Source organism: Chiloscyllium plagiosum, chromosome 40 (assembly GCF_004010195.1).
Source record: "Chiloscyllium plagiosum isolate BGI_BamShark_2017 chromosome 40, ASM401019v2, whole genome shotgun sequence".
In the NCBI taxonomy this organism is placed as follows: Eukaryota; Metazoa; Chordata; class Chondrichthyes; order Orectolobiformes; family Hemiscylliidae; genus Chiloscyllium; species Chiloscyllium plagiosum.
This window is the reverse complement of record NC_057749.1, coordinates 13,172,437-13,197,158: the sequence shown is the minus strand read 5'-3', so window position 1 is coordinate 13,197,158 and position 24,722 is coordinate 13,172,437. Positions and strand designations below refer to the sequence as shown.

General features: G+C 42.3%; 2 protein-coding genes across 5 annotated transcripts in view; both read right to left on the bottom strand.

Annotated features, from left to right (window-relative positions):
* Positions 1-13,174, bottom strand: part of ulk3 (unc-51 like kinase 3) — a 51,226-nt gene extending 38,052 nt beyond the window's left edge. For 2 of the 4 annotated variants that reach the window (XM_043680367.1, XM_043680368.1), the window contains exons 1-5: positions 12,898-13,174; positions 7,976-8,116; positions 4,435-4,555; positions 2,860-2,964; positions 1,777-1,920 (exon numbers count right to left, since the gene is read on the bottom strand). In XM_043680367.1, the coding sequence (XP_043536302.1) occupies positions 1,777-1,920; positions 2,860-2,964; positions 4,435-4,555; positions 7,976-8,116; positions 12,898-12,996 (610 nt within the window). In that variant the 5' untranslated portion in view covers positions 12,997-13,174. The remainder of the gene's footprint in view (positions 1-1,776; positions 1,921-2,859; positions 2,965-4,434; positions 4,556-7,975; positions 8,117-12,897) is intronic. The other 2 variants (XM_043680369.1, XM_043680370.1) reach the window with 2 other exon arrangements.
* A 6,814-nt stretch (positions 13,175-19,988) lies between these two features.
* scamp2 (secretory carrier membrane protein 2) overlaps positions 19,989-24,722 on the bottom strand; it is a 45,808-nt gene continuing 41,074 nt past the window's right edge. Inside the window, exons 8-9 of the mRNA XM_043680371.1 lie at positions 24,585-24,702; positions 19,989-22,500 (exon numbers count right to left, since the gene is read on the bottom strand). Of these exons, the coding sequence (XP_043536306.1) occupies positions 22,354-22,500; positions 24,585-24,702 (265 nt within the window). The 3' untranslated portion in view covers positions 19,989-22,353. The remainder of the gene's footprint in view (positions 22,501-24,584; positions 24,703-24,722) is intronic.

Sequence of the window (24,722 nt, the reverse complement as noted above, 5' to 3'; positions counted from 1 at the left end):
TACGAGGTAATTCAGCATGGCTATTCCACCTGACCTGCACATCTTTGGACTGTGGGAGGAAACCGGAGCACCCGGAGGAAACCCACTCAGACATGGGGAGAATGTGCAAACTCCACACAGACAGTCGCCAGAGGCTGGAATCGAACCTGGGTACCCGGCGCTGTGGGTTCAGCAATGCTAACCACTGAGCCATCGTGCCACCCCCATTGCTCAGTGTAACCTTTGACACTTACTCCTGAAATTGTTATATTGTTTCTTTTTACAAAAGGGTCTTCCCATCCAGTCAGAAACCATTGACATGTTCCATACTCTTAACTCCTTCCTTCCCCCTCTCCTCTCCCAATCTCCCCCAGGACCCCAAAACTGTGCAATCCCTTTACCTTCCTTTTCTCTTACAAAGCCTATGTGAACAGAACCCCATTGAGCCTTCAAAGTAGAAAAAAAAAAAAGAGGGTAATCTAGCAACACAAAGAGCCAGGATAAGGTTCTGGACAAGCCAGTTCAAATTGCACCACTGACAACTGATGGACTTCAAATGCAATACCTGAAATCTGGAATTGAAAGATAGTCTCATCAATTCATTGTTTGCCATAACCCTTGGCTCGCTAATGTCACCTTGTCTGACCTACATGTGACTCCAGACCAACAGCAATGAGGGTGACTTTTGAATGGCCCAGGGAGTCTCTCCAGGGCCAATGAGGGATAGGTATAAAAGGGCCTTGCAGGTGACACCCACGTCGCCTGCAGAAATATAAAAAAAAACTGCACAAACCAGATGGCTTTTACAACAATTGACAGTTTCATGGTCTGTATTAGACCAGCTCTTTATTCCAGAATTTTCAAATTTCACACCGTGACGGAATTCAAACCCAGAGTATTAGCCTGGTGCTCTGGATTACTAGCTCAGTGACGTTGACACTACGCCACCACTTTCGCTACACCTTCCCTTTATCCCTTCCACACATTATTTGAATGTCAGCAGTCACACGACACCAGATTATAGTCCTTCAGGTTTATTTGAAATCACAAGCTTTCAGAACACTGCTCCTTTGTCAGGTGAAGATAGAAGGTCAGACTTCAACTGACAAAGGGGCAATGCTTCAAAAGCTTGTGATTTCAAATAAACCTTTTGGACTATAACCTGGTGTCAGGTGACTGCTTAACTTTTCCACCTCAGTCCAACACCAGCACCTCCACACCATTATTTTAAATCTAGGCAACCCAGTCATTGATGATGGGCTTTTGCTGCTCCTCGGATGCTGCCTGACCTGCTGACCTACTCTAATCTTGACTCTAATCTCCAGCATCTGCAGTACTCACTGACTGCTGTTAAATAGGCATCCACTTCATAATACCAGATCAGCTGAGGTTACCTCGAACGACTCTCCTTCTCAACCTCTCCCCTCACCCGAGGCATGATGACCCTCAGCTTAAATCACCAACAGTTGTCGGTAATGAGAGAGAAAGAAGATGGATGATCTGGTCAGAACTATGGCAACTTTTATCCCAGACTCCTCTCAAGTTTGTACATCTCAATCGAATCTCCCCTCAGTGCCCCCCGTCTGAAAATCTTCCCTTCAATAGCTGTGGTGCTCCCCAGTTCCCTCTTTCGTTCAATCACACCTTTTCTGTAATGAGTCTCTGTGTAAAGCTGAAGCCAGGAATCTCTATTCCTGTTGTACTCGGATATTTTTAAACGGAGGACCCTCTGGGGTGAAGGGACCTCACCAGAATTCCCCCTTCCCCAGGAAGTGCCAGCCGACATCGCGGACTCACCATACAGGATGACGCCCACTGACCACAGATCCACGCGAGCATCGTACTGTTGGCGACACACCATCTCCGGTGCCATGTAGAGTGGGGATCCACGCAGAATGTGCTTCTCGTCCCAAGGGGACATGTGCTGAGCAAAGCCAAAATCTGCAGCAGACACAAGGAACCAGATTTGGAACAAGGACCTTCCAAAAAGGGGAGAGCAGTTTTCGTTCTTGACACAAACGCTGCACGGATGCGGCGTAAGAACACGCGATTGCATTTACATAGTGCCTTCAATGTTGTTTCCCTGGAGGGTTATCACACAGCGGGCCACCTAAGGAGATACTGTGACAAATGACCCATCGAAGAGGTTAACAAAAAAAAGAGGCAGAGGGAGGGAGTGAGGTGGCAGGAGAGGGAGATGGAAAGATAGAGAGGTGGGGTGAGAGAGGGGTGGAGCAGGAGAGGGGACAGAAAGGAGGGCAGAAGCAGAGGGGGATGGAGGGTCTGGTTCTGAGAGACTTCCAGTTGCTGATGACACAAGGTTTATTTTTTAGAAATGTTGTTTCGAATGAGATGTTAAACCCAGATCCCATCTGCCCCATCGGGACAACGAACATCATCCCACGGTCACTCCGAGGTCAGTTTTCCCTGGTGTCCTGACCAGTTCGTTTCTGGTTTGACAGGATGTGGCCGTCACTGGCAAGGCCAGCATTAGCAGTCCGCCTCCTTTAACTGCCCCAGCAAGCCACTTCAGAGGGCAGGTGAGAATCAACCACCAAATCTGGAGTCACGTATAGGCCAGGCTGGGTAAGGATAGCAGATTTCCATCCTTAAAGGACACTAGTGAAGCAGGTGGGTTTTTAGATCAACCTGGAATTCAATTCCAGAGTTATTCATTGAATTAACATTCTACTATCTGTGGTGGGATTTAAACCCATGTCTTCAGAACTTGGGCATTGTGAGATGGCAGAAGGTGCTATATAAACGCAGGTCCTTCTTCGCTTTCAACTCCGACCTTCATTGCCATTTAGGAAATAAAGCGTTGGGGGGTGGGGAGTAGGGGGAGGGCTGTAGGATAGAGGAGAGTCCGAGTTAACTCACCAGCAAGTTTGAGGTGAGGGGTGCTCCGGGAACTGACCAGAATGTTCTGTGGTTTCAGATCGAGGTGAGAGATGTTTCGCTCGTGGAGGTACTGGAGAGCTGATGCTGAGAGGGGAGGAGAGGGAGAAAGAAAGAAAGAAAAAAGCAGCTGATCCATGGAGTCCGTAAACATTTTCGTAACTTCTAGCATTAACAATAACACCTTTGTAAAGTTCACAGGTTAATGCAGGGGCTCCCACAGAGCTCAAAGATCTTAGATGAATCTTGATTTGGGTGCATACAGTATACTGCTAGAAGCCTTAAACGAGAACAGAAAAGCTGAAGTAATGCACAGTGCTGCACTGTCAGAGGCAATGCAGCATTAAATGCTCAGGCAGGTAAAGGAGATCGCACTATTCCAAATAGGACTAGGGTCATTGTTGTGGTTCTGTTCGCCGAGCTGGGAATGTCTGCTGCAGACGTTTTGCCCCCTGTCTAGGTGACATCCTCAGTGCTTGGGAGCCTCCTGTGAAGCGTTTCAGTGACTAGGGTCATTCTGAGGGATCCCAGGCTAATGTTTATCCTTCCATTAACATAATTGGCAGCCCAATCTCTGTACAAACAGAATGTGGATCTAATGGCCATTCCCAAAAGAAAGAAGAAATAATTGCATTTATATAGCAACTTTCACATCCCAAAGTGCTTTACAGCAAATGAGGTGCTTTTGGTGTGTAAAGGTTACAGCAAAGTCACCACAGTCCCAGAGGACCATTGGGCTGCTCTCTTAGGCAAAAGAGGTGATTGGTGGTGGTTCCACCGGAGGGTAGGACCTTCATGGGAACATCAATCCGGTGGAACTACCATTTTGAAGTCAGTATTGTAATGTAGGAAACATCAATATGCACACAGCAAGACCCCACATACAACAATATGGGGATAACGTGAACTTCTATTGTAGTCAGATTGATTGAGGGATGGATCATAGAATTCCTAAAGTGTGGAAGCAGGCTATTTGGCCCATCGAGGTCACACAGACCCTCCAAAGAGCATCCCACCCAGACACACCCCCGGACCCTTGTAACCCTGCATTTCCCATGGCTAATCCACTTAGCCTGCACTTCTTTGGATGGTGGGAAGAAAGCAGAGCACCTGCTCGCGGTCTGTGCAGACATGGGGAGAATGTGCAAACTTCACAGTCGCCGAAGGGTGGAATCGAAACTGGGTCCCTGGTGCTGTAAGGCAGCAGTACTAACCACTGAGCCACTGCGCCACCCTGTGTTGGAGAAATATAAACCTTTTTCGTGGACAGCTCTTCTCACGGTTTGGTGGGATCTTTTACCTCTACTGGAGGTGAGTGTTTAGAAAGATGGCTCCTTCAACAGTGCAGCACTCCCTCAGTGCTGGCATGATAGTGTCAGCTGCAGTTTTCTGCTCACACCTCTGGAGTGGGAGTTGAACTCTCAATCTTCAAATTCCAATGAGAATGTTACCCTCCGAGCCAGGGGGAAGCTGATGCTCTCATTGCCCATGAAGCACTTTGGAACATGCAGTGGATGGGAAAGTTAATATGGCAACCCAGCTCCCGCGGCCTCTTACCCAGCTGCTGCAGAAAGCGCCTGGCCACTCCTTCGGGAAGCGCCCTGCGAGTGCGGATGAAGTGGGAGAGATCGCCGCCAGCACAGAATTCCATGATCAGGTAAATGTTCTCGCTGTCCCACTGTTAGGGTCAAGGTCAAACCATACGTTAGAAACGACTGCAACCAGAAGCCTATAATATCTCCCCCTCACCGAACCCCACACCTCCACAAACTGGAATGTCTGGCTACCCGGAATATTCCCAAACTATTCCACGGGGAAGGGCAGGGCCCCCTGGTTGTGGTCTGGAACCCTCTGACTCACACAGGGCAGTGACAGAGAATCATAGAATCCCTACAGTTTGGAAAGAGGCTGTTCATCCCATCAAGTCTGCATCAACCTTCCGAAGTGCAGCCCACGTAGACCCACTCCCGCAACCCTATCTCTGTAACCTTGCATTTAGCATGGCCAACCCACGCATCTTTGGACCATGGGAAGAAACCGACGCAGACACTGGGAGAATATGCAGATTGTTGCCCAAGGCTAGAATTGAACCCGGGTCCTTGGTGCTGCAAGGCGGCAGTGCTAACCACTGAGCCACCATAATGCTCACCAAGGAGATCATTCCGATTCCATTATTCACAATGAGAGATTACTTCAGTGGATGATTACCACCTATTACCTACATCTTTCTAGCTGGAATACTGAAGTATTTTGTTTATTGATTGTAAAAATATTGGAGGTTGGAGGGGTTAAAAAACCCTATTTCATCAATAGGTTATAAAGAGTCTGTTCCTCTTCCAAGTGGCCAGGTACTGAAGGCGGTCACATAGTAAAACCTCCAGGAACACTCCCAACCCAAGTTGGCGACTCAAGTCTCTGATTGTTGGTCAAGGAATAGGCCAGGGCATTAATATTGGTTTCGGTGTCCCATCGGTCATGGCCACTGCCCTCACTTATCAAGGGCCACCCAGTCACTCTTTCCTGAGTGTACGTGGTGGTTGGGAGACAGGGATAGAATCTGCCATTCTCCAATTTCCCTCGCCCCATTTCAACAAGGAACCCCAACACAGGTCAGACCAGATAGTAGGAAAGGCAATACTGCTGCTCAAAAAAAAAAATCACACAGATAAGAGACTGACACACAGCCACTACCACAACCAAGAGAGAGTCACACACTGACAAAACCATAGCCAAGATACTGACATAAACACAATCAAGACAACAGCACAACCATAAGACTCTAAAACACACACACACACACAACACAGCCAAGACACACAGGCAGTAACACACATGCACAGATGACGGTGCAGACAAGACAAAGGCATACAAAATAGAAGCAACAAGAGACTTTCTGGTCCACTGAGCCTGCTCTACCATTCAATATGATCACGGCTGATTTCCTATCTCAATGCAATCCCCCTGCTCCCTTCTCATATCCCTTGACACCTTTTGTATTTCGGAATCAATTTATTTCTTAAATATATTCAGTGAGTAATAGAATAGAATCCCCTACAGTACGGAAAGAGGCCACTTGGCCTGTTGAGTCTGTACCAAACTTCCAAAGAGCCTCTCATCTTATTCGTGTAACCCCACATTTACCTGCACATCTCTGAACACTGGGCCATTTAGCATGGTCAATCCACATAACCTGCACATCTTTGGACTGTGGGAGGAAATCAGAGCACCCAGAGGAAACCCACGCAGACATGGGGAGAATGTGTGAACTCCACACAGATGTTCATCCAAGGGTGGAATTGAACCCCAGTCCTTGCTGCTGTATGGCAGCAGTGCTAACCACTGAGCCACAGTGCTGCTGTTCTTTTCCCTCCATTGCCTTCTGTGGGGTAAAATAACAGTTCACTACCTTCTGAGTGAAAAACAATTATTATTTCAGTCTCAAATATCCCATAATCCGAGACTATGACCCCTTGTTCCAGAAATTCCCCCACTCCAGCTCCCAATCAAGGGAACATCATCCATGTATTCCTTTTGTGCAGCCCTGTCCGAATCTTATATATTTTACTAAGAGTCATACAGCAGAGAAACAGATCCTTTGGTCCAACCAGTCCATGCCGACTATAATGGCACACAATACTCCAGGCATGGTTCTACCTAAGCCCTGAACAGCTGTATGACAACTTCCTTGCTCCTGAACTCCTTGGCAAAGAAGGCCAACATTTTATTGACCTTCCTAACTGCTTGTTCCATCTGCATGTCTGCTTGCACTGACTGGTGTACTGGTTCTCGTTTTTACAGTGATAGACTGAGAAGTGTCAATCATTGTTTAAATAATATGCTTATTCTCTTTCCCATACCAAAGTGGATTACTTCACACTTAGCTGCAACGTACTGCATCTGCCCACTCACCCAATTTGTTGAAGTTACCTTGAAGCCTCTTCACTTCTGCCTCATCTCTCAAATTCCTTCTAGTTTTATATCATCAGCAAACTTGGAAATACCAAATTTAATACCTTCATGCAATTCATTAAATTATATAGTGAATAGCTGGAAACAATCACTGATCCCTGTAATAATCCACGATCACTGCTTCCCACTCCACTTCCGCTGCTTTTTGTAAGACCAAAAGAAACTACAGAGAGCTGTGAACACAGCCCAGTCCACTAAGCAAACCAGCTTCCCATCCATTCACTTCATCTATTATATTTCCCACTGCCTTGCAGAAGCAACCAACATAATCAAAGACCCCTCGCACCTTGGGTATACTCTCTGCCACCCTTTTCTGTCAGGCAGAAGATATAAAAGTTTGTATACACGTATGGATCAATTCAGGAACAGCTTCTTCCCCGCTGTTATCAGACTTTTGAATGGTCCTCTTTAATGTTAATCTCTCTCTGCACCTTGTCTGTGACTGTAACATTGTATCCTTTACTCTGTTCTGTTACCTAATGCACTTGTATCGTGTGATCTGCCTGTAAAGCACAAAAGACAATACTTTTCACTGTACCTTGGTACACATGATGGTAATAAATCAAATCACTCCAAAACCCACCCTTATTTATTCCCACTCAGTTCCCTACCTGCTAACCAATTCCCAATCCCTGTTGCTACTTCACCCCATTCCATGTGCTTCGATCTTACACACTTGCTTCTAATATGTGGGACTTCAGCAATAGCTTCCTGGAAATCCAAAAACATCACATCCTCTATCTATTCCTCTTGTTATAACCTCAAGATTGCAGCAAAGGGGTGTGCGCACGCACGAGAGAAAGAGCGCCATATTCACAGCCAAAACACATGAACACACTGACACACACAGACAAAACAGCCAAGTCAGACAGACAAAGGTACATTGACACTGTCAGACACACCGACTGCCTTTCTCACACACATACATGAGAAACAAAATGCCACTGGAAATCAGATAGAAACAAGCTGTCAATATTCAGCAAGTCAAACAACCTCTGCAATGTTAAGGCCACTCATGAGAGAAGCTCAGAGGAAAGGTGATGGAATCCCTGTGTTGATGAGTGAAGTTACTTATCCAGCCCTGTTAGTTTTATAAAGATATCCACTTTCAGACTCTGCTCATACATACTTGAAAATCCTTCAGCTGCACAATATGAGGATGCCTGACCGTCTTCAAGATTTCGATCTCAGTCAGCAGGTTCTCCACCGAGGCTTTGTTCAAACTTTTTTTACTCACACACTTAATGGCCACGACCTCGCGACTGTTCACCTGTTGGAATACAGCAGGAACCACTTTAGAGGAACAGTTTCAGCATAGAGCGACTGTGCAAGTGAGATGCACTTGCGATGAGGAACAATTAAAGCATTCTTACATTGGTGCAAATTACCCAGTTACAGTCAAGGTGTGTGCCCATTTATCACTATTTGCACTAACAATCAGTTGGTTGGCTGATAGGAAACAAAGAGTAGTGATAAACGGCTCCATTTTGGAATGGCAGGCAGTGACCAGTGGGGTACCGCGGGGATCAGTACTGGGACCGCAGCATTTTACAATATATGTTAATGATATAAAAGATGGTGTTAGTAATAACATTAGCAAATTTGCTGATGATACTAAGCTGGGTGGCAGGGTGAAATGTGATGAGGATGTTAGGAGATTACAGGGTGACCTGGACAAGTTAGGTGACTGGGCAGATGCATGGCAGATGCAGTTTAATGTGGATAAATGTATGGTTATCCACTTTGGTGGCAAGAACAGGAAGGCAGGTTACGACCTCAATGGAATCAATTTTGGTAAAGGGGCAGTACAGAGAGATCTGGGTGTTCTTGTACATCAGTCAATGAAGGTAAGCATGCAAGTACAGCAGGTAGTGTAAAAGGCTAATAGCATGCTGGCCTTCATAACAAGAGGGATTGAGTATAGAAGCAAAGAGGTTCTTCTGCAGCTGTACAGGGCCCTGGTGAGACCACACCTGGAGTACTGTGTGCAGTTCTGGTCTCCAAATTTGAGGAAAGACATTCTGGCTATTGAGGAAATGCAGCGTTGGTTCACGAGGTCAATTCCTGGAATGGCGGGATTACCTTACATTGAAAGACTGGAGCGACTGGGCTTGTATACCCTTGAGTTTAGAAGACTGAGAGGGGATCTGATTGAGACATATAAGATTATTAAAGGATTGGACACTCTGGCGGCAGGAAACATGTTTCCACTGATGGGTGAGTGCCAAACCAGAGGACACAGCTTAAAAATACGGGGTAGACCATTTAGGACAGAGATGAGGAGAAACTTCTTCACCCAGAGAGTGGTGGCTGTGTGGAATGCTCTGCCCCAGAGAGCAGTGGAGGCCCAGACTCTGGATTCATTTAAGAAAGAATTGGATAGGGCTATCAAGGATTGTGGAATCAAGGGTTATGGAGATAAGGCAGGAACAGGATACTGATTAAGGATGATCAGCCATGATCATATTGAATGGTGGTGCAGGCTCGAAGGGCAGAATGGCCTACTCCTGCACCTATTGTCTATTGTCTAACAGGGAGGTGATGAGGTAGCGGCAATGTTATTGGACTATGGCACCCAGAGGTTTAGGCAAATGCTCTGGGGACTTGGGTTCAAATCCTGGTGTAATTTAAGTTCAATTAATAAACTGGTGGAATATAAACCTGTGTCCAGTTCTGGTCTCCATGTTATAATAAGCAAGGATCTTCAGCCAGAGATGATTCAGAAGAGATTTGCCAGGGTGTTGCTGGGGAAGAAGGGTTTGAGTTATAAGGTGAGGCTGGATAGTGTCATACAGGACAGAAAAAGACCCTTTGCTCCACCTCATCCATGCCGAGTTTTCTATGATAAACTAGTCCCATTTGCTGTGTTTGGCACATATACCTCCAAATCTTTCCAATTTATGTACCTGACCAAATGTCTTTATGACGTTGTAACTGTACCTGCATTCATCACTTCTTCTGCCAGTTAAGACAGGTTAGGACTTTTTTCAATGGAGTGTTAGAGGTCGAGGGGTGACCTTATTGAGGTTTATAAAATCATGAGGAGTATAGATAAGATGAATGGCAGGTGTCGTTTCCCTAAATTAGGGGATTTCAAGACTCGGGGGCATATTTTTATGGTGAAAGCCGGAGGATTTAAAAAAAGACATGAGGGGCATTTTTATTTTTAAAACACGGAGTGATTTGCATGTGGAATGAACCTCCAGAGGAAGTGGTGGATGCAGGTACAGTTACAACATTTAAAAGACACTTGGATAAATACATGAATAAGAAATGTTTGGAGGGATATGGGCCAAGCGCAGACAGGCAGGGCTAGTTTAGTTTGGGATTACGGTCAGCATGGACTGGTTGGACTCAAGGGTCTGTTTCTATACTGTATGACCACTCTCCATAATAGTGACCAAAACAACTATAACTGATGGTGATAGATTCACTAGTGTTCTTCTGCTGCCCTTACCCAGTCTGGCCTAGATGTAACTGCACAGCCAGGTGATTGCTTTTAACTACCCTCTGAAATAGGTGAGCAAACCACTCAGTTCAAGGCCAAACAGGGACGGGCAAAAAATGCTGGCCTTGCCAGCAACGTACACATCACATGAAAAAAGTGAAATAATATTCTGAACACAGCACCGATCATCACCTTTCTAGGGCGTGTCCCCACAGGAATAAAAAAAAAGTTCCTGGTTAGAAGTTCAATAGGCAGTGCTCTCATTTCTGAATCAGGAGGTCACCAGTTCAAATCCCATTCCAAATAATCTAGGCTGCAGCAACACGAAAGCACAGGATTGCCGAAATCAGAACTAAAGACAGAGAATGCTGGAGAAACTCAGCAGATCTGGTTGCATCTGTGGAGAGAGAAACAGTTAAAAATTGCATGTGGAGCGACCTTTCGTCAGAGCTGATATCTCCTTATATATTGAACTGACAAAGTTTCATTGCAATCCAGAAACCTTAACTGTTTGTATTCACAGATGCAGTGTGACCCATGGCAGCAATGCCAGTTTTCAAATGAGATGTTTACTCTCTCAATTGCCTGTAAAAAGGTCCCACAAGGCATTGTCAAGGGCATGATAGATCTTTCCACAGTGTCAAGGCCAATATTCATTATTTGCCATAAAAATGTCATAACTATTTTAGTATAAAGCTGTTTGGGACATCCTGAAGTTCCAGATGAATGCAAAATACATTTTTCTATTCTCTCAGCTATTACCAATATATTTTAAATGATCATACAATTAAAAGTAGGGCCTCGGGTATTGTAGAACAGAGAGACCTAGGGGTACAGGTACATAATCCTTTGAGGTTTGCATGACATGTAGACAGGGTGGTTAAAAATGCATTTAGTACAGTCGCCTTTATTGCTCAGATCTTTCAGTACAGGAGTTAGGACGTTTTGTTGAGATTGTACAGGATGTTGGTAGGGCCTCTTCTGGAGTACTGTATCCAGTTTGGGGCACCCTGTTAGAGGACGAATATTATTAAACTGAGGACAGTTCAGAAAAAATTTACCAGGATGTTGCCAGGATAGAGAGTTTAAGTTATAAGGAGAAGTTGGGACATGTTTAATAGGACCATAGGAGGTTGAGGGTTGACCTTATAGATATTTATAAAATAATGAGGGACATAGATAAGGAGAATGGTAGATATCTTTTCCCGAGGGTAGGGTGTTTCAGGACTAGGGGGCATATTTTTAAGGAGAAAATTTTTAAAAAGACATGAGGGACAATTTTAAAAAAAAACACAAAGTGGTTCATGTGTGGAATGCACTTCCAAAAGAAATGGTGAATATGGGTACGTTTACAATGTTTAAAAAAGTCATTTAGTTAAGGTATATAACAATAAATGTTTGGAGGGATAATGGCCAAGCGCAGGCAGATGGGACTGGTTTAATTTGGGATTATGGTTGGCATGGACTGGTTAGACCAAAGGGTCTGTTTCCATGCTGTTTGACTCTATTACCAGGTTCAAAGCAGAACTCCACAATGCTGAAGATACCAAGTCAGTTTATACTTGAGCCTGTGTTTGACTGAAGCAGACAGGGCCATTCACAGTCTGATACCATCGTCAGGTTGGACAGTTTAAAGGGGTGTTAGGGTCAATTTAAAGTTTTAAACAGCATAGATGAAATAAACATAGATCAGAACTTCACTTTAATTCAGGCCATTAGGACAAGCAAGATACAAAAGACCCTGCATTTATATAGCGCTTTTCACATCCTCAGGATTGCCCAAATTGCTTCACAGACAGCGAACAAGTTGTTCTGGCAATATACACACAGCAAGATACAAGGCCTGTGAACAAGATGAAAACACAATTAAGCTTTGGTGGTGCTAGCCAATTTTTCTACATAAAACACTGTGGGGTCTTTCAGATCCTAAGCAGGTAAAGAGATCCCACATGCCCCGTTCCATCCCAGTAGACCAGTTGAGAAGTACTTTTAAAAATACTAGATCAATACCTAAGGGAGACAAAAAAATGGAAATAACTTAAGTGATACAGGTTCCTCTACCAGGCTCTCACCTATGATACAGGTGCATGTAGGTTGTACACACAGGTGCTCCCAATAGAGGTACAGGTGGCCCCCACCAGGCTCTCACCTATGATACAGGTGCATGTAGGTTGTACACACAGGTTGCCTTACCAGTCTCGCACACCTTCCTTTAGGTTGTACAAAGTCACTCTGACCAAGCTTTCATCTTTTGATCTGTTGTTATAGGTGCAGGTGTCCCTCAGTCTCTCTCTCATCTTTGGCACAAATGTGTTTTGGCTGTACAAACTGAAGCCCCTATCAATCTCTCACCTGTGGTACAAGTGCCCTGACCAATCTCTGGCCTGTGGCACAGGTGCAATAAACACACTCACTCCTCGCACTGCTGATATATCTGAAGTCACCCGTACCAATCTCTAATCTCTGGCACAGATGTTTTTAAGTTATACAAACAGATGTCTTCCTATCAATCTCTCATCTTCAGCACTGATGTCCTGACTCAGTTCTCACCTGTGACACAGGTGCCGCTGCACAAACTCCCTGCCTGATTAAAAACTGCTCACCTTTCTGTAGGCTTTGTATACAGTGGCGTAGGTACCACTGCCCAGTTTCTCTGTGAGAATGAACTCCTCTAGTTTGGGTGGAGCGCAGCCAGACGCCATCCAGCAGCTCCATTCAAGGGGGTTCGAGACGGACCGAAATATAAAGGGAGGGAAGGTAGAGAACTCAAATCAGATGTTAACCCTCAAACTCCACCCACCACTTTCATTTTGCAAACTGATCCTGGTCACCCCGACACCAACAGCAACTTCCTTCTCTGAGAAAGAAATACTTCCGGGGGTCTGGAAATTGCGATTAAAGGCACACTGCTTGCAATAAACATGCAACTGCATTTAGTACACTGAAGAATGTTGCGTTTAATTCTATCTTTCGTCGCATTTTCTGTTTTGCGGCACGCTTCTCAATTTGCATTGTGCAATTTAAATTCCGGATGTTTGCTGCAGAATTTACAACGCAAAGCTGGAACCAGTAATGCATATTTTTTTGTTCGTTGTGCGCAGCTGCAATTTTTTTTTTGCAATGCGAAGGTGTAATATTTTGCAACTTCAGTCGAGAAAAACAAATTAGAGGACATGCGGCAGAGATCGGGTTTGAACCAAAGACCTTAGGGCGTCATTATCTGACTTAATTTCGTTCCTGTTGCTCTTGGGAGGTGAATTGTCACTCACTGGGTGTGATACCGTCAAAGATTTAAAACAAACGAATCCTTTGTAAAATATTGACATAATCGCTGGATTAAGCATGTTTAATAGCAGTATTAATTTCACTAGCTCAAAAACAAACTGCTGGAGAAACTCAGCAGGTTTGGCAGCATCTGCGGGAAGAAAGCAGAGTTAACGTTTCGGAAAAGTAAAGCTAAAAAAATCACACAACACCAAGTTATAGTCCAACAGGTTTATTTGGAAGCACTAGCTTTTGGAGCGCTGATCCTTCAGGGTGGTAGTGAAAAGTAGACAACTCGAAAAGCTAACTCTGCTTTCTTCTCAATGATACTGCCAAACCGGCTGAGTTGCTCCAGCAATTTGTTTCGTTTCAGATCCCCAGTTGTTTGTTTTAATGTTGCAAGAGTCTTTGACAGCACCGGAGTCCATGCAGCCCTTGCTGACTCCCCAAGGGAGTAATTTAGTCAGTTCATTTTCCTGTACTCTATCCCTGTAGCCCTGTTAAGTTTTCTGTCCCACAATTGCACATCTAGTTTCTTTCAAATCATTGTCTCTGTTTCCACCGTTCCATGGGCCAGGAGTTCCTCATCATTACAGTTTGCTATGGGAAAAACAATCTTCTTGGCATTCTCTTGCATTTTTTAATTGAAATCTTAAAGTGGTGTTCCCTAGTACTTGTACTATTGGTCAAGAGGGAAGAGTTCAGTCCTTTACATCAATCTTGTCAAAAGTCTTGTACACCTCAATCAAACGGGAAGTGACGGTCTAGTGGTATTATTACTGAACTATCAATCCAGAAACCCAGGTAATGTTATGGCGACCTCAGTTCAAATCTGATTATGGCAGATGGTGGAATCTGAATTCAATAAAAATCTGAAATTAAGAATCTGCCGATTGTCAGGAAAACGCCCTCGTCACATAATACCCTTTAAGAAAGGAACCTGGTCTAAAAACTATATAACTCCAGATCCACACTTATGGGTAATTAGGAATAGTGAATAAACTATGGCCCAGCCAGCAACACACACATGTTGTTAATACCAATTTTTTTTAAAAATCTCTTTGGAACCATCTTCCCAAATATCTCTGAACTAACCTAAAATCTCAAACATTCCATGATTCACAAAAATCCCTGGAACTACTCTGGTAAATTTTCTCCACAGCATCTCAAGGACCTTCCCATCCTTCCTAAATTGCAGACTAGAATTGGATGTAATACTCTAGTGAGGACCTTGCAAATTTTTTAATAAACATTTGGCATAACATTTGTGCTTATTATCTCCAGTTGTAAATGCCAGGTGCTTTACTTTCAATATGTCCTGTCATCTTCAGAGATTGAGGTGCTCACATCCCTAGTTATTCTATTCCTCCATACTGTTTAAAACTATACCTTCATTAATTTATTTATTCACAGGATGAGGGCATTGCTCACCAGGCAGCATTTCTTACCCATCCCTAAATGTCCACTGAACCACATTGTAGTGAGTCTGGAGTTACATGTAGGCTAGACTAGGTAAGGATGGTAGCTGCCTTCCCTAAATGGCATTAGTGAACCAGATGGGTTTTTCCTGACAATGGATTCACAGTCATCATGTTATGCTATTGCTCCTTTTCAGGTCATCATAAAAACACAGGTTCTGAAAAGTCTGGGCTTGCAGGGGTTTCGGGCCAATTTTATTATAGCTAAATTATACTACCTCAGGAAAAAGGCTTTCATGTTTTAGGGAAAAAAAACACTTATACAATGAAACGGGAGTGGCCAGTTCTCCCAGCTCAGCTTTTCTCTGGTTTGGTTTGGTTTGATTTGATTTGATCTGGTTGTTCACTGAAAGCAGTCAGGCAGTTGTGAAGCTCCTGTACCCCAAAGAAGCAGGTCCATGCTGAACCACTCTCTGACCCTTCTCCTGCAAGACCCAGTGGTTGATTTTACATTTTGTGCCAAGGGGTGTTTAGGCAGATTGTGACAAGTATCTGGAACAAAGTCATTAAGTGGGGAAGACCTGTTGGGTAGGTTATTTAGTATTCTGTTTTCTTTTGTATGTTTTTCATTTGGTAATCTTGGAAATAAATTGTTTTGTTTAAAAATAAGTAGTTTGACCAGCTGTATCAGTCCTGGAATATCAGCTGCATGCCTGCTTAAAACAACTAGCAAATTTAGGGTCTCACCTACTTTTTTGAAATGCTTGGTTTGGGGGAAGGGGGCGGCTGGTCTGGTCCATTACAATTATTAGTCTCCCAATTCCAGGTATTTATTGAATTCAAATTCCATCATCCCACTGTGACAGGACTCAAAGCAGAGGCCCCAGACTGTCATGTTGGTCAGCAATAGTATCACTAGGCCATGGCCATCACCTCCCCCTTCAATTCTATATTGAATTCTATCTGCCAAATCCACCGACTTACGTCATATTACAGACTATTGAATTTGGAAGAAAGAGAAACAATGTTGGAACAAGTTCATATTCTGCACGCTACAATGAGATTAATTTATACAAAAGTCAGATGGAATTTGAAACATCAACTAACTCTCTTTTCCCCTCCAGAAATGTTGCCAGAAATTTTCTCTCTCTCCCCTTTACCCCAAAACAAATATCTCAACAAATTCCAAAACCCCAGATTATTCAGTTTAATCATTGACAGTGTGACGTTACCATAGTCTTAGGAGACCATAAGGCCACACTCTTATTAGGCAGATATGACAGGTGTTAGAGGGTCACCATGGCTCAGGTGAGGGGAAAGGTTGAGCAAGAGTGTCCTTCATGGCAAAGTCAGCTGGTGCAAGAATTGAACCCATTCTGTGGGCATCACTCCAGATTGCAAACCAGCTGTCAAGCCAACTGAATTAACTAGCTCGTAAAGTAGCCAGTCATGCTAGAACCACAGGGCAGCTCTCATTAAGCTGTTGTCAGTCATCTAATTGAAGGATCACCACACCATTCATATTGAAAAGGTTAGTCTTTCATGGTAATCTCAACGTGGGAACTGAACCCACTATTAGCATCACAAACCAGCAAACTGAGTTAGTCAACAGCCATGAACTATGTCGGCTGAAGTTGCGGGGATAGTCCCTATGCACTTTCCTGAACTAGAATATCCAATTTCCCCATTCTCCCCAAGTCTAAAGAAAGATTAAAAGATAAAGAAAAGCCCTTCTGATATCAACACTTAATCTATCTTACAAACCACAGTCAGTCTTTTCAGGATTTCCACCCATTCAATTCTATTTCCATTGCATCCAGTGTCACTACTACCAATTTTTTTGTCAGAATCCTCGTTCTTAATATAAAAATAGCTCAATACATTTTAGCCTTGCTGCTGGTCCTTCTAGGCATATGGTAGTGTGCCTACTGCTGAGCCAGAGGGCCAAGTTATACAGGCAATCTGATCCAAAGGTGGGTAATAACATCTCAGCAGTCAATTGTAAAATATTGATATCACTTTGTACCTACTCCATTTTTTAAAAAAAGCTGTTTGCTTACTTTTCACTTACTGGTTAGAATAATTTTATTCACATTTATGTTGACTACCATTCTATTCTCATACTCTCCCCTTGACAGTCTTAATTCCCTCTTCACCCACCCCTCAACCTATTGCATATGACCTGGTTCTCACTTAAAGAATCTATTTGATAAGCAACATGCACCCTCCTTTTTGTGACCCCCTCATTAGCCTAGGAGCTTTTAAAATCCCATTTCACTACTCTTGCTTGAATTCCTAGACTGTTTCTGATGTATCTCCAAGATCCCCCATCGTTCCATTATAGATTTATCTGTTACTCTTCTGGTTCCACTTTATCCTGTCAGATCCTTATATTAGATTAGATTACTTAGTGTGGAAACAGGCCCTTCGGCCCAACAAGTCCACACCGAACGACGAAGCGCACCCACCCAAACCCATTCCCCTACATATAACCCTGCACCTAACACTACGGGCAATTTAGCACAGCCAATTCACCTAACCTGCACATCTTTGGACGGTGGGAGGAAACCGGAGCACCAGGAGGAAACCCACGCAGACATGGGGAGAATGTGCAAACTCCACACAGTCAGTCGCCTGAGGCGGGAATTGAACCCAGGTCTCTGGCGCTGAGAGGCAGCAGTGCTAACCACTGCCACCGTGCCACCCTTTTTTCTTTTAAATATCAATACCAGGGATTAGATTAGATTAGATATTGAAAATGGCCTCTCCCAATTTAGAATTTCTGCTGGTTTTTCCTCCATTGCTAATGACCCAGGAGCTTCCCTACAGACACTTGGTCCATTTAGTCCAGGTACTTTCCCATCATCAGATCCAGCAATGCCTCCCATCTAGGGCTGATCAGTAAGCTCTCCTGAATGTGGTTCAGTAATTCCCCTAACTCTAACATTTCCAAACAATTCTTGGGTAAATAATATTCCCCAATATCATTATTGATCATTTCTGTTTACTGCAGAAATAAAAAGACTCTGCTAGAGAAACTCAACAGTTTTGGCAGCATCTAAGAGAAAAAGCAAAGTTAACTTTTCAACATTCATAACTCTTCACAACTGAAAAAGCTGGAAAATTATGGTAGCAATGTTGTTGACAAAAGAGAAGGACTGAGTGAAAATGAAACAAGTACACCCTGAGCAGAAGACAAAGGGAACACTAATGGTAGCAAAAGGAATTGTGCTGATGGAAGATAGGTGTTAAATGATGATCAGTGGACTGTCAAAAATATATTGGCTTTCTGAAGATACTATGGCAGATAGGTATAATCAAGGCAGCAGACTGAGTACAGTCTGGAGTTTTGAATTCAAATGTTGGCTCCCAAAGACTATAAAATGAAGTGCAGTTCTTCATGCTCTAAACATCTGCTGCTTCTTTCCATAGATGCTACCTGAACTGAGTAGCTGTCACATTATTATTATTATTATTATTATTTCAGATTTATAAATTTAGTTTGATTCATGACATCAAGGATCAGAATAAACAATAGTTTAACGTGAGGTTTTATCATTATGTCCTTCTTATGCCTAACTTCAGGGAGGTGGGAATGGATTGGCTTATATACTTTGCTCCCTGATAGAAAGTGAAACTCGGGCATGAGCAGACAAGTTGAACAAACCTCTTGATGAGATCTTAAGATTTTCAGGTTGAGAAATAACTACATTGAAGCATAAAAATGGACTGGCCTGGCTGAATTTGAGATGAGTCACTCGTATCAGAACAGTTCTAGTGATTCAGATATTTGAGTAGTGTTTTTAATGTTTCTACATCCATATCATTTCAGAACTAGACCTCTCCCTTACACCTAAATGTTGAAGGATACTGTTCTCCAATTGGACCAATGACCTCATCTTGAGAAGTCAGATCCAAGAGCGGGACCTGGCTTGATAAACAGTAAATCTGGCAATCACAGTAAATCAGTCACTAGCATCCTCTTGTGAATATGTTCAATGTACTTTTAAAACATAAATATTAACTAAATAGAAAAACAAGGCATTAACACTATACAATAACTATTTGATTCTCACTACAAATATCAAAAGGATTTCACTATTTCACCATCACAAAATTCTCATTCTGATCTTTCAAATCACACGGTCTTACCCTTTTCCTCCAATTGTAAAACCCTCAGATTTCTGCATTTCAATTGTGGCTTGGTGCACATCTCCTGGATTTTCATTGCTCAATCAGTAGCTGTGCCTTCGAATTATATCCACTAAGCCCTGAAATTCTCCCCCCAAACTTTGTCTACCTTAGTTTTCTCCTTTGAGAAGCTTATTAGTCTATCTTTGCATAGAGCTGCATGCAAGCCAACATTTCACTGCTGGTCACATTTTGCTTCTGCTCCCATGCAGCACCTAGGAACATTTCACTCCCTTATCAAAAGTAGTACTTATTACAAATGAATTCTTTGTTGCAGAATTGTACCTGGAATAGGATTGAGAGATGAGAAAAGGTCAACAGTACCCAAAAGGGAACCAACTTCTGAAAACAAATTAAATACTTCAAACAAGAATATCAAAATATCACAACTTCTAATTGTAAGATGAATGCACAGACCTATACAGTACTACTGACAGTAGTCAGCTTCACAGTAGGTATTGGAGATGCCAAGAACCTGATCAAGATTTTCAACAATTGTTCAACTTGCTATATCCACATCTATAGCAAATTCCAGGCTTCAGTGAAGAGAAGCAGGATGTCAAGTGATTCAGTTCTAAAAGATTGCATGCATGAAATCACTGAATGGAGTTTACAGTCATTCAAATCAAGGAGCTCAGATCAAACATTCAGAGGTTCTTCTCTCAGGATCAGGCTTCAAGACAGTCAAATTCATACTTTTCAGATCAGTCCATTCATGGAATTGAACATTTCACTCAATAGGAAGGTGCATCAGCTCTTATCAAAAAGAAAGTTCCATTCTAGGAAACGTTTGGTCTGAAGAGTCAAAAGAACTACTGGAATCGAGTTAAATACCTTTATTTGAGCACAAATATGTTTTAAAAGGGCATTTGCATGGAATTATTCTTTTTTAAAACAATGAAAAGCTAACATCATTCATTCCATTGGAAAGCTTGTTCAAGCGAATGACCATCCCATTTACATTTGTGAAATCAAAAAAAATTACATCAGCTCATTTTGATGATTCAAAAATAAAACTCAAAATTAAGTCCTGTAAACCAAAAGCTCTGAAGCTAAGACTGAAATTCTGGTCATTCTGTCTAGTTTTGCGCTAAGCTCAAGCTCCCATAATTTGTTGGTAGTCCAGCACTTGTTACATGCCAAACTAAACTGAAGGGAAAAGGAAAGATTTTCAATAATTCAATTTTGCAGTTACAGTCTCGTGTTTTAACACTTCAGTGGCAATTATGCCAATAGCACAAAAATGGTTCCACTCTAAGCTCGGGGACCTAACAGGCCAATTACCAATGAGTGAGGCCTGAGGAAAAACTAATTGAGAGTGTACTTGTTAAGACGACATGGAAGATGCTCTCCAGCACTGTTGCTGCAGACATCAAATGGGAAAATAAATCCTAGCCTCAACCAACAATCACTTACTCTTGATTTCCTATGGGCATGGTTTATCCAGTCATCTTGGAGAAGGGCAAGAAAGAGGACAGAGGCAGTTCAATAAAGGCGATATTTTAACAATTCCATAGGAAATCTCACCTATGCAAGAATGACATATGGCTTTGTTTTAAAATTGACAGAGTGACACGAAAAAGGGCAAAATTACTGAAGTAAGGTTTCTGTACAGTCCATTTTTGGCAAGTATAACCCAAAAATAATTTTACCATCGGAATCCCAGTGTGGAAGCTGTGTTATAAACAGGTTTTTAAAAAAAAAAACAACAGAAAGCCTGCTTCACAACAGTAGTCCGAAACAAGAAAAAAAACAAACAATCCAGTAGTAGCAGTCTCAGTTTCAAGAGACAAAAAGATTACAAAAAATTTAAGAGATCCCAATGACTAAAAAGGTTAAACCATTTAATTTGTTTCCTACAAATGAATTAAGAAAAATTAGTTAACAGCATCCTCAGCCTGAAATATTATCTGTGTCTCACTCCACTGGTGTTGCTCAACTTCAAATAGTTTTAACACATTTCTGCCCTTATTCCAGATTTCAAGCATCCACAATATTTGCCACGGTGTTAACAATCCACATGATTAAGAGTGATTAAATCTGATCAACTCACTCTTCAGGAAACCTACAGTCAACACTGGCTCCTCTCTTACCTCCCCCAAATACTTTGGATATAATTGAAAAAGATGGAGGTGGGTTGAGATAGTTCTTACAAAAGAGCATTAAATGCTCCAAAGCATACATGAAAGTAACTGTTTTGGTAAAGGAATACTACTACCGCCTGAAATAGCTTTATATAGCCATTTTTTTTTAAAAAACACAATGCAAATGTAAGAAAAAAATCAAAGAGCAGGAGAATACTGGAAACAGATCAACCAGCACCCATGAAATAGATGTTAATCATGGAATTGAATATTTCACTTAATAGGAAGATACATCAGGTCTGTGGACACTTGGTCAGAAACAAAATTTGAAGTGAACAACATTTGATAAAAGGTATATAATGAATGGGATGGAAGGATGGAGCAAAAAACTGCAACCATGAATGTCGTCTATTCTGCCTAAAGCACTACGTATCCCTTCATAAATGCTGATGATATGCTGAAAGTTTCCATAAGATTCTACATTTAAATACCCAATCTAAACATTTAAGAATTTATGATTAAGAAAATTGACTAGTTGAGCTCAAGCTGTAAGCTCAAAACTTTCACCCATGAATTTGCAGTATTGTCATGATGCTGCCAGACTTCTATGATGCACCTTCTTCCAAATGTGATTCCACTTAAAAAGCAGCAAGAACCAGCCCATCATACAAAAAAAATCAACTAGACAGATGCAGTGCCACAGAACAGATGACCAGCGCTGGCATACACAATGTCATAGTGTTGAACAATACTTCAGGTGCTAGTAAAATCCATTGTGCTTATTACTGAAGAAACTTATTAAAATATGAAACTTCAAAAAGTTAGCTTGATGTTTTACTCTCTTCTGTAAACGTACCTCCCCAATGAACCAACACACTGACCAATAATTCTTCATAAACAAAATACAAACTGTTGAGCAGCTGGTTTTCTACAGTAGAAAATGCAGTGATACCAACAGTTTGTTTGAAACCCTTTGATTAAAGCCTAATATATCCTTCCCCCTTAATAGGTAGACACAAAATACACATTTTGTCCAATGAAAGTGCATCTTTATAAAGAACGTACAAAGAGGATAACTTTTGAAAACAGTAATCTCCAGTAATTAGTTTCCTTGGAAGGTGCTTTGTGCAGCAGCTGATGCAGCACTAGCTGCAGCACTGCGCACTGTGGTATTGGAGAAGACCCCATGGGAAAATTCTTCTTGTGCTCTCTGAAAACTGGCTCCTGTGCTGCGGAATATTGAGTGTACCTACAAAAAAAAAGAGAAAAAACCTTAAGAAAAAGACTTTATTTCAATTTGTCCGATCTTATCTCTACACTTCTTGAATTTATATTGCAGCTTCTCATGTGAGAAAACATAAGGTGGTTGCTTAGATACACATGGTAAAAACAGACATAGTTAACAAAAAATGTTTGCCAGCCAGTGAGAAAGAGGTTGGTCAAAAAATGGGTTTTACGGAGGGAAAAAAATGGCAGAGAGGATAGGTGGGTAGGAAAGAGGTGGAAAATTACTAGTCAGTGAAGGCAAAACTTAGGACCAGACAATAACAGGGGAACATGGGTACAAGTGATCCCATTAGCTCTTCATTTCTGTTCTTCAATTCAGTGACGAGAGTGTGCCATCCTAATTTCCACACCCCTTAACTAAAGAACTACCAATTTCAGAATTAAAACTGATTTAGCAAACATTCACTGCTTCTTGCAGGAGGGAGTTTCACACTTTTCCCACACTGTAGAAATCTTGTCCAATATTTGTCCTGAATAGCTTGGCTATTTTAACAGGACATTTTCTTGTCATGGACTCCTCTACCAGTGGGATAACCTTTTATTTGGCCTATAAATTCCTTTCAGAATTCTAAAAATCTTAATCAGATCAGATCTTAACCATCTGTATTCCCTGTAACACAAGCCTCAATTTGATCATTGGCACCTTGTTAACATTTAGGTAAATTTGCATTACACGGTGTCCAAGACCAATGTTTCTTGTATACACTGTTGTGATTTTCGCCTTTATACTAACTACAACACCAGGTTATAGTCAAACAGGTTTTTTTTTTTTTTAAAAAGTACAAGCTTTCAGAGAACTACTCTTTCATCAGGTAGCTAGTGGTACAGGATCATAGGACAGTTTACAGTAAAAGATAAACATGTCATAACTGCTGCGATGTATTGAACAAACCTAGATTGCTGTTAAGTCTTTAATCACTTAACTCTAACCTGTTGGACTATAACCTGGTGTTGTAGGATTTTTAAACATCGTCTACCCTAGTCTAATACTGTCACCGCCACATCATGGTTAGTATAGTACACACAATAGTCATGTGGTTTGACTATGGTATTACGGAGAAAAAACAGTACATCCCTGCCACCTTCTCTCCCTTCTATCCCGAGATTATAAAGGCTGACATTTCAGTAGTCTTTTGATTAAATTCTGACCACGACATTTTAACTTGTGTACATAGACTCATCATTTGAACCTTCAAAAAGACAAAGGACAATGTAAGATAGACAGGATCATAGAATACCTGCAGTGCAGAAAGAGGCCATTAAGTCCCTCGAATCTGAACTAGCTGTCTGACCAGTTTTCCACGGAGACTCTCCCTTTCCCAGTGAACCCCATTTGATGTATCTAACATCTGCATCCCTGGACAGCGTGGGGCAATTTAGCATGACTAATCCACCTAACCTGCGCATTTTTGGACTGTGGAGGAAACTGGAGCACCCAGTGGAAACCCAAAGAGACAGAGGGAGAACATGGAAACTCTACACGACAGACTCATCTAAAAGATAGAAACCTGGGTGCTGCCCAAGGAGCAAAAATCATACAACACTAGGATTAAGTGTTAAAAAGACGAAAAGTGAGGACTGCAGATGCTGGAGATCAAAGTCTAAATTATAGTGCTGTAAAAGCACAGCAGGTCAGGCAACATCAGAGGAGCAGCAAAATTGACGTTTTGGGCAAAAGCCCTTCATCAGGAATGCCCCTCATTCCTGATGAAGAGTTTTGTCCGAAACGTCGATTTTGCTGCTCCTCGGATGCTGCCTGACCTGCTGTGCTTTTCCAGCACCACTCGAATCTAAACTTAAATGTTAAAAGGTTGAGGCTTAAGTGGATCAGCAGCCAATGTAGGTCAGCAAGAGCTGCTCGAGTGAGATCGTGGGGTTTTGGATGAACTGAAATTTATATAGAGGGTGAAAGATTGACAGCCAGCACAGCGGTGGAACGTTCAAATCTGGAGACAGCCAAGAGCTTGTCCAAAGGTTTCAGTAAAAGATGAACAGAGGTCAGGAGTGAGGCAAGCAACTCAACAAGGATGAATTAGACATTCTTACCCTTTGTACCAGCAACAAAGACAAAACTGCACACACGGTGAAGAATACTGCTACTACCATCATGACCACTGCCACAGCAAGATTTGTTTTTGTCCAACTAAGTGCTGCAATCCAACCACTGAAAAGAAATATTTATGG